Raw genomic sequence first — 13,086 nt, 5'->3', positions numbered from 1 at the left:
GTACCGGGAAGGTATTTATAGATTGAACAGACATTAACTCTGAATAGATCTTGCAATCTGACATTTCTCCTTTCCCCAGGAACTCACCTCTGAACAGCTAGATGGGGCATCTAAGTATGCTGCTTTGAGACAAAATATGTATGGCATATACTTGTGCTGTACCAGTCTCTGGGAGTTAAAAAGACACTTTGATCTTCACAGCAGTTAACAGTGTACTTTTGACAGATTTAAACAAACTTAACACCTTTCTGATGAGAACAGCCCTCACTCATCCTTCTAGTCAAGACCGAGTCAGGAGGGCAAGCTGAAAGTGCTTCTTAATAGTTAGCAAACATAGATTTGGGGGCAATAATTTTTGTTTATTGGGATTTTTTGTTAAAATGTGGTTTTAATATTTATCATGAAGTAATGCTGGAGTGCTTTATCTTCTGTATTCCCAACTACTAGATGCTTATGAAAGTCAAAGCTGACTTTACCTCATGGTAAGTCTGCAGCATTTTATCTTCACTGTATTTTTTTCTACTGGAAAGTAGCCTGTGTGTGTCTTCTAGTCTGGGGTAAAAGACAAGGGTTTAGAAATTTATTTTTGGTAGTGAAAAAAAAGCATAGGGAACCAACTCTGCTCCCTCGAATGATACAGCTGCGACACATACGGCTTGTCTGCGTGGGATTGTTTTCTGTGCTGTAACTGAAGAAAGCAAAGGGTACCGCAGATACTGCCTTTAAATGTTCGTGTCACTGATGTTAACATTTGTTTAAAAAAGGTTAATTGCAGGCAATTGTGTGTTAAAGGAGCTACATCACAAGAAAAGTCAATAGTACTAGGAAACTAACTTTGAATTAATGACAGAACTGAACAGTTATGCCAGAGAATTTATTTAAGGAGGCAGCACAGTATTTTATTATAAACTGCTAAAGTGCAATGTGTTGGTGGTGGTTTTTTTTCTTTTTTGTAACTGTATAAAAAGGCATATTTACCACTTCACACTGAATTCATAAAGTGAGTGAATAAAGAACCAAGTATTCTGATGTCTTAAATTTAACATGCTGTTCATTAGTGTTGAATACTTAAAAAAACCCTGCTTCTTGAATTAAGCTGTGTCCATTATATGGGTTTCTTGAAGGCAAGAGGCACAGTTGTGCTTACTTAGCCTGAGAGCCTCAGAGTTTAAATAGCTTCTATTTATTTTGTAATCTGTGTCTATGGTAAGAGTCAATTACTGTTTTATGATACTGGTGACTAAAATTTCATTAGTGTATCTTGAAACTATGGCAAACTTGTGACAATCTTTTTTTTTTTCCTGCTCTCCAGCCCAGCATCCTGGGAGTTCATAAAACCATTGGGTAAACATTCAGCCTTTATCCAATTTGGATAAATCCCCTAGCTGGGATCCATCTCAAAACATCTGAGAAATAGTGCTGTTTTTTCTTGTTAAGGTAGCTAAACCTTTAAAGGTTTCATATCGATACTCTGTGGGTTTTTTTAAAAAAGTTATATGCACGAAACATAAGCAGTCTGCTATGGAAGTGCCTTCGGGTCCTTATCTGAAAGCAATTCTGACCCCTCCTGACTCCATACTCATTTTGGGTGGATGCTGTATGACTCTAGAATACCCTCATGAGAATAAAAACCAAAACAACAACCACAAAAAGCAACAACCTAAAGCCAAACAAACAAACAAAAACCCTTAACTCCCCCCAAGAGGAAAGAGAATGAGGAAAGAAAAACTCTGGCTGGCCCAAAGCCCCTGAGGACATTTGTTGCTCAGTGCCTGGCGTTATGCTGCTTGACAGCTCTAGAAAAGGCTTGGTAGACTGATCTCAAATGAATTTTGTATTTTTGGTCCCATTAGGATTATGGAGTTGGCTCACTCCTGATAAATGTCAGCGTAAAGCAGCAGAGAATCAAGCCAGCTGAGCTGGTCATGACCTTGTATGCATAGTGATAATTAATAGCTAATGAGACTGGTAAGACATGGTTCTGAAATGCAGTAGACTGCATCATCTGGACTGTTTAGAAATTAAAATTTTTAATTGCACTTTGAAAAGGAATTAAAGACATCTTTTGCCATCATGGGCAAAAAGATAACCTCCTTCACTAAAGGATATGTGCCATATATGTCACTGAAATATGTCATCTTCAATGCAGTTATGCTACAGAATAAGAATTATGAATTTGAGGTCAGAGGGTAGGAAGGCATGGGTTAGAATAATGTAATGCCTGTTCTTAATCCATACTTTAAATAACAGCAGCTGTTTCAAATTTTCTGGAAGGGCCTTTCTTGTTACTTTTTCTGACATAATTTCTTCCACTCATGTCCTGGTTTCAGCTGGGATAGAGTTAACTGTCTTCCTAGTAGCTGCTATATTTTGAGTTCAGTATGTGAAGAATGTTGATAACGCTGATGTTTTCAGTTGTTGCTAAGTAGTGTTTAGACTAAAGTCAAGGATTTTTCAGCTTCTCATGCCCAGCCAGCGAGAAAGCTGGAGGGGCACAAGAAGTTGGCACAGGACACAACCAGGGCACCTGACCCAAACTGGCCAACGGTGTATTCCATACCATGGGACATCCCATCTAGTATAGGAACTGGGAAGGGGGGGGCAGGGAATTGCCGCTCGGGGACTGGCTGGGTGTCGATTGGTGGGTGGTGAGCAATTGCCCTGCGCATCATTTGTACATTCCAATCCTTTTATTACTACTGTTGTCATTTTATTAGTGTTATCATCATCATGATTAGTTTCTTCTTTTCGGTTCTATTAAACCATTCTTATCTCAACCCATGAGTTTTACTTCTTTTCCCGATTTTCTCCCCCATCCCACTGGGCGGGGGGGGTGCGAGCGAGCGGCTGCGTGGTGCTTAGTTGCTGGCTGGGGTTAAACCACGACAACTCACACAGTAGTAAGCTTGATACGTGATTCTCCAGAGCGTGTTCTCCTGGACTAGTCTGTACTCTGGAGTAAATACGAAACTACACCAGAGCAAACAAGTGAAAACCAATTATTACAAAATAATCTTAAGTTACTTTAGTATGAGTTTTTTTTCCATATTTATCTCCCTCAACTATTTCCCTTTATATCAGCTAGTGCTAATCTTCTCTGAGGTTAGTCAGTCTAGGACAACTTTTCACACAATGACTCTGGTCATTTCTGGTGCTTCTAAAAGGGAAGGAGAAGAGAAGATGAAAGAATTCTTCTCTTCATGTACATTAATGTGGGGCTTAGACTTTTTAAAAAGTTGAAGTTCCCAGCCACAATTCCTTATTCTCTGTTAGTCACTTCTGGCTTTATGGTGGCTACAAGTGAACTATTTAGAGAGGGTGTTTTGAAAATGGAGTTAGTGCTTCCTGGCAGAGGAGACACATTCAGGCAGTGTAGCCAGGAGCCCTGGCAGAGTGCTTGGGAGGTGCAGCCAAGATTCTTGTTTTGCTTGTAAACATTCAGACAGAACTTCAGCTAGCTTTTGTTATGGAAGTGGTTTTACTTCGGATGAGAGCAGAAGCTGTACAGGAGCGTTTGATTCTGAGAAGATACTTTTTTGGCCAATTCTGCTCCCAGTTATGCCTCTTGAAGCAGTCAGGAGGAATGGTTGATTATTTAAAAGCATGGCAGTCTGTAGTTGCTGTAGAGAAAAAAAAATTACAAAGACACTTTTGGATTTATGTACCGCATTTCAGTAAGATAAACAACCTTAATACATAAGCTTTTTGATCAGAGTGGATGTGTGTGTGATACCAAGTTGGCTTTCTGTCACAACTGGCTGTTGTTCTTCCTATCCAACCTGCTGGGTTGCCTCCATTCAGGGCCACCACTGGAACGCCTAGGGTGAGTTTACTTTTAATGGCATTGTTTCAGTCAGGAAGAAATGAAAGGAAAATAACAAATTGAAAGAGAATACCTGTAGTTTTTTAGGCTGCTTGTATTCAGTAAATATTGCATTGGGAAACTTGTGGAAAGGTAAAAAGGCAGCAATTTAAAATTGAAATTTTGAAAACGTATTTTTTGTAAGTTGAAAAGGTCAGTCTCACAATGAAGGAGGAAATCTAATTTTCTGTTTCGTTTTTGCTGGGTTTGAACTATACTGACTTGGGCATATGAAACAGAGCACTGAAGCATTTAAATTTCTTCTAGTTCAGTTCTGTGCCCTCGATAAAACGCAACGCAGAAAGGATTGCCCTTCCGCCCACTGCAACTATGGAAGCATCACTATTGGAGAGGTTATTTTTAGAATATATCCTTCTATAACAGCCTCAGTAACAGCAGAGAGCAGTGAATTTGAAATGCCATAGTTGCACGTGAACTAAGTCACAACAATTTTACTTACCAGCTTCTGGTGAAGCAGCTTTCAGTTTTCAAAGAAAACGGTGGCCATTGACCATGTGTCTCTTTTGAAATCTTTGAACAGAGCCAGAACAGAGATTTTTATAAGTTTTACTGATGTGGGGAGTTTGTAGACCCTGCAGCATTCTTCTAAAGTCATGTGGAAGAAAAATACATCCCAATATGCTTTGTCCAATTCCTCGTAACTCAACTTGAGCTGTAAACTAATTTGCTGATGAGCTCTCATACCCCTCGTAAAGAATAGTAACCTTGGAGAAGAGAAGCTATGTATTTAATTTGTTATAAAACACTGAAATCACAGCTTTAATTTCAAAACTCACTTCAGCCTTATCTGTTGAAACAATGGCAACCTTCACCTGTCTTCTTAGCTGCTACTTAAAATTCCAGGAAATGTGCAAAATGGAAAGCTGTGTTTCTGGGGTGGGGTGTCCAAAAATGTTCTTAAACTGTTCTTGAAGTTTCATTATGAATTTGATAAGAATTTATACAGTAAATATTTCAAAGCATTCTGCAATTAAAAAACAACAAGCAAGTTGAGTTAAATATCACAACATGATTTCTATGTGCTTTGCAGCAGTATTGCTGTACAAATGATGCTTAGGATTTGAAATCAAATTCATACACATTTTGTACATCCAAGATATGACTTAAAAATCACTGAGCATTTGGCTTCTATGTTTTGGGGGGAATATTTTAATAAACAAGGAGAAGAGCAGAAAAGAGATGACATCAGTAACAACTCAAACACAAATCTTTGGAACATTTGTGGCATACCAACTGTCCAAGAAGCATCATCATCATCGTCTCCTTCTGACAAATGATATCCACCAAAGCTTGACGTATAGCACTCAGATATGCTTTTTCAAATACTCTGCTGACTGAATGATACATTTGAAAGATATTTGAGAATTGTCTGTCTAGAACCATGCAGATACAAGTCTTGCCTTACTGACCCAGGGAGATGTATAAGCATCTAAGCAATGAGTAGCTCCCTTAGCAAAGAAGGGACACTAAATTTAGCGGTTTCACAGTTCATCTGTTACCTTGTTTTGTAGCACCTTGTATCAACTCTTAACATGCTTTTAACTAACTCTTATTCCCTTGAGAGATTAATGCTTGTACCCCATAGCGCTCTTGAGAAAATAAATATTAAATGTAGTAAGATGGATTAATTTTTCATTTCACTGCTCATTGCTTTCCTTTCAGCTTCTTGCCTGATTACATCAGTGGTGATTTTGATTCCATTCATCCTGAAGTCAAGGAGTACTACAAGGTCAAGGTAAATTAAATCTCTTTGATGAGTTTGTGTGTGTTAGAGCATTGTAGGATCCAACCCATTAGTGAGCCCCTTGGTCATTAAGTGATTCTGGCTCCATTGGTTTCTTTGAGGCTTTAGTTGTGAAGCACCTTACAAGCTCAGATGTTGAGCTCTGCGTGGCACTGTACTAATGCTTGAAGTAAACACAGGAGGTGTGGTACTGCCCGAGTCCTGCATGGGGTGCAGTTTCATAGCACCAGCTCAAGAAATAGATTGTACGTTGCTGGAGATTATAGCAACTGGAAACTAGGATAAAGCTTCCTGAAAAATCTGTGACTTCTTTTGCTTAGTGAGATACAGAGCAATAAGATTAACCTCCCATGATTCCCACATGACTGGCACCCACAGACTTCTAGAGAGAGTTTCTCTGTGTGATTTTTGTGTGATATGACTTTACCTTTGTAGCAGGAAGCTGCAGATGGAGACATCTGTCTCTTTCATCATCCACTGAAGCATTGAATTACGCCCTGACTACTTCTACTTCACTAGTGGAGTGCCCTCCTTAATGGGTTTTTGGACAAATTCCTGCATACATTAATTTATTCCCAGCGTAGCCACCGTGTTTCCAGTGATCAATATAATTGTAAACTTGCATTTCTTGGGTCTCAGGCCTCAAAGTTCTGCCTTTAGCTGACTATTTGGTATTTAACACTTCACCTGCTTGCTTATATAGGCTTTTGCACTGAGCACAGTGCTTTACCCTCACATCTTGGACAGCAGGTTTCTGCAAATTGGGAGTTTGCCTCAGTGTGCCAGCTTACCTTTGCAGCAATCTGCACTTGCAAGAGAAATAAGTGTTTGATCCTTGTGAGCTAGTGGACTTGGAGGTCTGTCATATGTCTGCTGCTAATTCAATGTGTGAGGCTGAAATTTGACTAAAATCTTTTCTGATGGACTCGGGATCAAATGGTTAGAACAAAAGGTTTCAAACTGTGACAGGAGGGCTGGAGGAGTGTGTAGGACTAGTTTTAGTCCCTCTCTGAGCACTGTGTGATTTTTTTTTGGTTTTGCCATGTTCTACCTCATTGGTTAGAAGGAAGAAGTGTGTGATGGCTGTCTGTCTTGGGAGAACAGCTCAAGAAAATTGCTTGGGAATCTTTAGGTTACAGCTTGGGAAGTGAAAATAAAATAAAATAAAATAAAAAGCTTTGGATTAATGCTGTTCATTATAGACTGGAAATTCGTGATCTGTGAGTAAATGGGGAAATTGCAAAATGCAGTGCTCTATTTGGCATGGACATTGGTATTAATGCTTATACAAACTGCATGTCGGTCGGTAGGTAAGTCCTACCAAAGAATGCGGGTTAAGGATTGTTCAGCAGAGGGAGGGGAGATGAAAGAGGTAGGAGGGGGAAGAATACAGTAGGATATGGAAAGGGATAAGCTAAGCTAAGCTGGTATTTCACTTTTTCACAGGGATTACTTTTCTGGCCATAGCATCCCTTTTGTCAGCTCCATTGTAACTGGCTGTTGATGTGCAATTTACATCTTCTCTATGAACGTGTAGTGAACTATTCTGCTTCATACAGAGTTGATACAGCCATGCAAGTGCTGGGCTGACAGGCTGTAAAGGAAGCAGTATTTCATCAGGATTGTAAAGGTGTAATGAAGAGCAAAATCCTTGCCTGGTATCCTCATACATGACTGAGGAAAACACAGTTTGACTTTAGAATTTTAAGTTTGGGTGTATACGGTAGGAAAAATAATTTTTTGCATTTTTAAATTAAACTTCTGTAGTCAGAAAATTAGAATGGTAAATACAGGTGGGTATCTAAGTTGGTTCTGAGCAAAAAAATATAATAAAACACAGAATTTGGAGAGAGGTGTATGCTTCTTTTCTTATAAAGTATCTTGTCCAGTAAAGCACCCTCTGTAGTCCAGGCAATTTCCAAAGTCGCTTGGAAATATATGTGTTGGTGACCCAAAAATACATTAGGCTACTTAAAACAGTCTGTGAGAGAACTTCAGGTGAGTAGACTGGTGTAGTGCCATTGACTTCAGGGAAGTACAGCGTCACGTTGTGAGTTAGGGTTGCTTCCCATGCTGTCCTTCCTCCCTCACTGAAGCACTCCCTCACCTGGATGCAGATTTCACCCAGAGATGGGGTAAGACTTTATCATTAGATAGTATTACTCTGTTGTTTCAAGCATTCTCTTTTATCAGTTGTTGAGGATTATGAATGGGAAAACAGAAGAATTGTTGTAGCGAAGCTTAGACTGATGCGATGTGGTAGTTTTCTGTGAGCAAGTGGATGAGAATCCACAGAAATCCCACCTGCTAATTGACTGATCAGTATTTCCCTGTACAAAGAAAAAGCCCTTTCCCGTGCTAGCTTTTGGTATTCATGGTCAACTACTTTGACATTGGCATGCTCCTACAGCCTTCCCCTTCCCCAGTCTTGCTTCCAAATACTCACCCTTGCTGGAATTGAAAGCCTGAACCATTCTTATCACACAGAATTACCTGAAAGCACATACATTTGTCATGCAATACTGCTCCAGTTTCATTTGCCCAGGTTAGTACCAACAATTTCATTAATTAGCTGGACTTCTCTGAAGTTGAGCATGGTACTTTCAGTCAACTAAATATTTATTTTTCCTTTGAAATGTGTCTCTGGGTAAACTTTTTCAGCGTGTTAGGTCTTCATTACAAAATAACAAGAATATTCTATCGGCATTCCTAATGTTTCTGCTCCTCTTTACTGCCAAGCCACCTTTCCTGTTCCACCAGGCAGCAGACTGTCCTGCCTGAATTTTCCCCATCACATGCACCTGTCTTGAGCTGCTGCCATGCCAGGGTTGGTAATGACTTACACTGTAGCTATAGCTTTAGCTTCTTCCAAATTCACACTTTCTATGTAGAGTATTTTATACTGTAGTGTAGATTTTCATCTCTTGGTACCCCTTGCTTTTTTCCTAGCAAATATACCTAATGCAACTTATTCCCAAATATTACACAAAGGAAAGGTGACACTGTTTGAAGGCACTTACTTGGGATGAGTCAGGAGCTCTGCTGCCTGGCTGTAACATTACTTTGACCTGCAGGGAAATGGGGGTGCGGAGGCATGTATTCCTTTGTACATGTATCGCCAAGTAATTCATTATGGCCAGCAGAAAGGAGGAGCTATCACATGCATGGAGTGAATATGAAGGAAAATGAAGCAAGCAGCAAGTGCCGAGAGGTATTCACCCTCTGCACTCCTATCTGCCTTTGTGTATGATGTACAGGGAAAAGTCACGTCAACTTTTCTATCATTACTTAAGTTTGACTTCATTGCTGTAGATGCAGCTACCAGGTGAAAGGCAAGCAGTGCTAAAGGAGCTGGAGGTTCCTTTGGTATTTCAATTGCAATGATTTAATTTATACCAGGAATTAGAGTGATTTTTTTTTTTTCTTTGTGAAGCTGAAGGTAGGTAAGTTTCTCTGTGTTTTTTATAAACATGCTTTATAGTTCTGTTAAGTATTACATTTGCAACAGAGTACCAGTGACCTCTTTTTTTCTTTTTTTTTCTTTTTTTCTTTTTTCTTTTTTCTTTTTTCTTTTTTCTTTTTTTTTCTTTTTTTTTAATAAAAGCTACCTATATTGACATAAATTAATACATCATGACTTCTATCATCTATGTGAAGATAGCATGCCACTGGTTAAGAGGAGTTACTTTTTCTATAGTAAAGCTTATGGACATTAATTATTGAGTTATAAAACATACTCATGTACAAGTGTTTGTGTCAAAGATGGCCTAGCGTAGTGCTGAGTAAGAATGGGGAGTATTGAACTCTGTGTGTGAAACTAATTATGGCTCTGTGAAGTGTTGTCTACAAGCGGTTGTACCATCATCACAAAACAATGTCAGACCTGACTCCTCCATCACAGCAGCTTCATGCCAGGATGTAGCTAGTAGACTCAGAAGGTTTTCTACCTCATTTAAATGATGATAGCAAGAGCAGATATATGCCACTGCAGGAAATGTGACATACAGATTCCTGAAGCTGAAGGGTTTTACTGGAAGGGGTATCTTTGAGCCAATTCCTCTGGTGTTTTCAGTTGAGCAAGGATTACGTGGCAAGTGTTTCCATTTTCCCTTAAGGAGGATTAACGTCATTGTGTCGGGGAACCTTATTTAAATCAAGTTCATAAACGTGAAACAAATAAATCCATTTTATTGCTGTTACATGCGGCATGCCATAGTGAAGAGATCTAAAGGCAAAAATGCTGGGGTTTTGTAGTTGTGTTGGAAGGTAATCATGTAATAGACTTATGAGTGGGATGTGTAAGTGATGGGTGAGGCGTGCTATGCTTTTGGGAGAGAATAAGTAAGCATGCATCATAGGTTATTCAGCTTTATTTTTTATTTTGTGCACTCTTGGTTTTGCCCCATTGGCTTGTCAAGTAGGTATTTGTAGTCTTTTATTCTTTATTTTACAAAATTACTGATGATTTCCCTATTTCTTAAAGAGTTAAATAACATTAAAACAGGATAAAACTGCACGACAACTGGAAATGGAATATCATGTTTAAATTTCCCTTTTAAAATCACATAGCACTATAAATGAAGGATAAAGAATAACAATTCAATATTCTTTATTCTGTATATCTTCTGTCATTGTTAAAAGAGATATTGAGAAGAGGTTTTGTACTTTCATGATAAATATGCATGTTGAGATGACCCCATAATAGAGGCACTGTCAGTCTTTCTCTGTATAGTCTGAAGTGCATTGGAAATGACACTGCACAAAGCAGGGGGGACCTGTGCTATTTCTGTTATTGCAGTTTCATCTGTTTCTCGCTTTAGCTGAATGTTTCTATTATTGAAACCTTTTAAACATTACTTGGAAGTTAAAGGAGCCATGTGCATTGTTATGCCTCAAACAAGGCTCAGTTTCTGAAATTTGGAGACCAAAGATATTACCTAAAATTATACCAAATCTGTACTTACACCTAGAAGCAGAAGGTTGAATCCAGTACCCTTTGAAATCCAGATTATGCTATTTATTAAAAATCCAGGTTGGCTTTTCTGCTAAGCAAATGTCATGTGCTTTAAAAGAGTTCTGTAGACTTGGTAGGCTCTGCTTCAGATCTGTAATTAAATGCTGTGAACTTATTTACAAGTCCACTGTTTTCCTATTCCCTTTTCTTTTTAAGCCCCATAGAGCTGCTTATTTTTGCAGGCAGTTCTGCAGCTGTAGCACTTTCCCTTTCCTTTTTCTATTACTGTTCCAGGGTTTAATGGTTATAGGGGCTGTAGAAATGCTTAATAGCTATGGTGTGGGTATTGTCTTTTTGTTCTATGAAGATGCACCTGTAATTAGATTTACAAAATGTATTTGTAGCAGTGAAGTAGCGCTTGTACATCTCTCTAACTTCTACACTTTCTTGCTGAACTGCATGTTTTAGTGTCATATTCTGTGCTTGCTTTCTGAGGCCAAAATTTTTAATTTTGGACAATCACAATGTTAATTGATTTTCCTCAGTTATATTATTATAATTTAAATGCATACAAAATCATTGAGTTTTTCTATGGCTATTTTAATTTACCTTTTAGCCTTAAATGTTAGTATTTTTTCTAAAACTAATTTTTAATACAGGATGGCACTTTAAATGTTAAGAAGTTTGACTCATTTAAGCATTCTTGTTAGACTGAACAGTTTTCTAAGAAAAACACCGTTCATTTTAGGGCCTGATTCCTTTGTGAGAGGTTTTAAGGTGTCAGAAGGAGCTGTAAAAGTTGTGCGGGTGGATCTGAAACAATTTAGTCTTGCTGTTGAACAGGCTACTCCTACTTGACAATCGCCACTTAAGCTTTCAAGCAATCCCTTGTTTTATGTGTCCTGCTGAAGACATCTCTGACAGCTATAAAAAGTGCTCTGCCTACCTCAGTTCAGTTTCTGATGTGTTGAGGGTGCCCAGTGCTGCCTGGAGTTATAACCAATTTATAAGTTGTAATTTTTTCATCAAGTTAAAATTATTTATAGGGCTGGGATGGTCCTGTTATTAATAGTTCAAACTGTATATGACTGTATATGCAATTCAGGATTTTGGACTGGAAGCTTTCTGTATGTCTTAATCATGTAATTATTCAACAGGAGCTTTCATAAAATGATTCCATTCTTGAATAGTATGTCAGAGGTCTTGTCAAGATCATGTTTCCAAGTCAGTTGTGTATGTGATTTGGGTTATGTGGATTTCTTATTCATGCCAAACAAAAGTAATATCATAATGTTCCAGAAATGTCATAAATTTGTAAAGGATACTGTGCTCAGTGGCACTTTTGTAAAGGTGAACATGACAGACAGTCACACTAGGTCAGACCAGAGGTTCATTCAGCCAGTGTTTGGTCTCAGCTGGGCCGGTACAGAATACCTTTGAAAGCATATGTATCCACAGTGATGCTACTTTGATACCCTTTTTCATCTCCCACTAATATATGGCTTAAAGATTTCCTAAGTCAGAGGTGGTATCTTTGTGTTTAATCACTTCATAGATTGATTTAATTTTTCCCAGAATTAGTCTACATACTTTTTTTCAAACTACATAGATGAGACTGCAAGTATCCACAAAAAACCTTGGCAATAGGTTCCCCACTGTGTTTACAGTGGAGAAGATCTGCCTTTTGGATGTTATTTTGGTTTTGAGCTTGACTTTTGTGGTCACGTTTGATTCTCCTGAATTTTTATATTGTGATAAAGAGTGCATGAACATACTTTAACCACCTTTTCACTCCTGTTCTGATTGTATTAGTATGATTGTGCCTAGCATTCCTGTAGGTACGTAGGGGTGTGTGTGTGCACAACTGAAAAATGGAATATTGCATATGCCAAACTTCTGGCCTAAAAATGTACAGCCTGTATAGATGCTTTGTGTCCTGCTGAGTTAATATATGTATAATGGCTAGGAAGTCCTGTTGAAAAGAGTCTTCTGTAAAGAGAAGGATTTCAGGACTCTGGGCTTGCACAGTCCTGTTCTTATGTGCTGGTGAAAAACAAAACCAAGAAAAATCTCTGTCGAGTTCTTAATATCACTCTTTATGCTTTTACCAAGGTAGCAGTTTCCAGAAAACAATGTATCTGTCTAAATGCAGATGAGATTTTTGAAGAAAAAACAAACAAAAAACCACACACACACCCAAAACCAACCCAACAAACCCCCCATATTCAGTTATATAGCCCTGCATCTTTTTAAGTAATGGGTGTTCTTTGTGTTATCTCCTGGAGTTGCACATCACTCTTTTTGAACCTGAAGAAACAGCTAAGTCCTACTTGCGTTGTAAGATCGATATAATATCATTGAGATTCAGCAAGTTTGAGGTCATTGAGAGTCACTGTCTACGTTTATTGGGACCTGAGTCAGGCCCTAATTTATCTAGTAGGATAGAGAATGCAATTTGACCAAGTTCTCATTCCTTTAAAAAAGTGCTACACTATTTTCCTTTGC

At 38.5% G+C, this 13,086-nt stretch overlaps 1 protein-coding gene across 6 annotated transcripts in view; it reads left to right on the top strand.

Moving 5' to 3' along the window:
• TPK1 (thiamin pyrophosphokinase 1) overlaps positions 1–13,086 on the top strand; it is a 320,136-nt gene that overhangs the window by 144,842 nt on the left and 162,208 nt on the right. For 4 of the 6 annotated variants that reach the window (XM_075054676.1, XM_075054684.1, XM_075054657.1 and 1 more), the window contains one exon: positions 5,546–5,618. The exons of the other annotated variants lie outside the window; for them this stretch is intronic. In XM_075054676.1, the coding sequence (XP_074910777.1) occupies positions 5,546–5,618 (73 nt within the window). The remainder of the gene's footprint in view (positions 1–5,545; positions 5,619–13,086) is intronic. 6 annotated transcript variants of the gene reach the window in all.

Source organism: Buteo buteo, chromosome 2 (assembly GCF_964188355.1).
Source record: "Buteo buteo chromosome 2, bButBut1.hap1.1, whole genome shotgun sequence".
Taxonomy (NCBI): Eukaryota; Metazoa; Chordata; class Aves; order Accipitriformes; family Accipitridae; genus Buteo; species Buteo buteo.
This window is presented reverse-complemented; position numbering and strand designations above follow the sequence as displayed.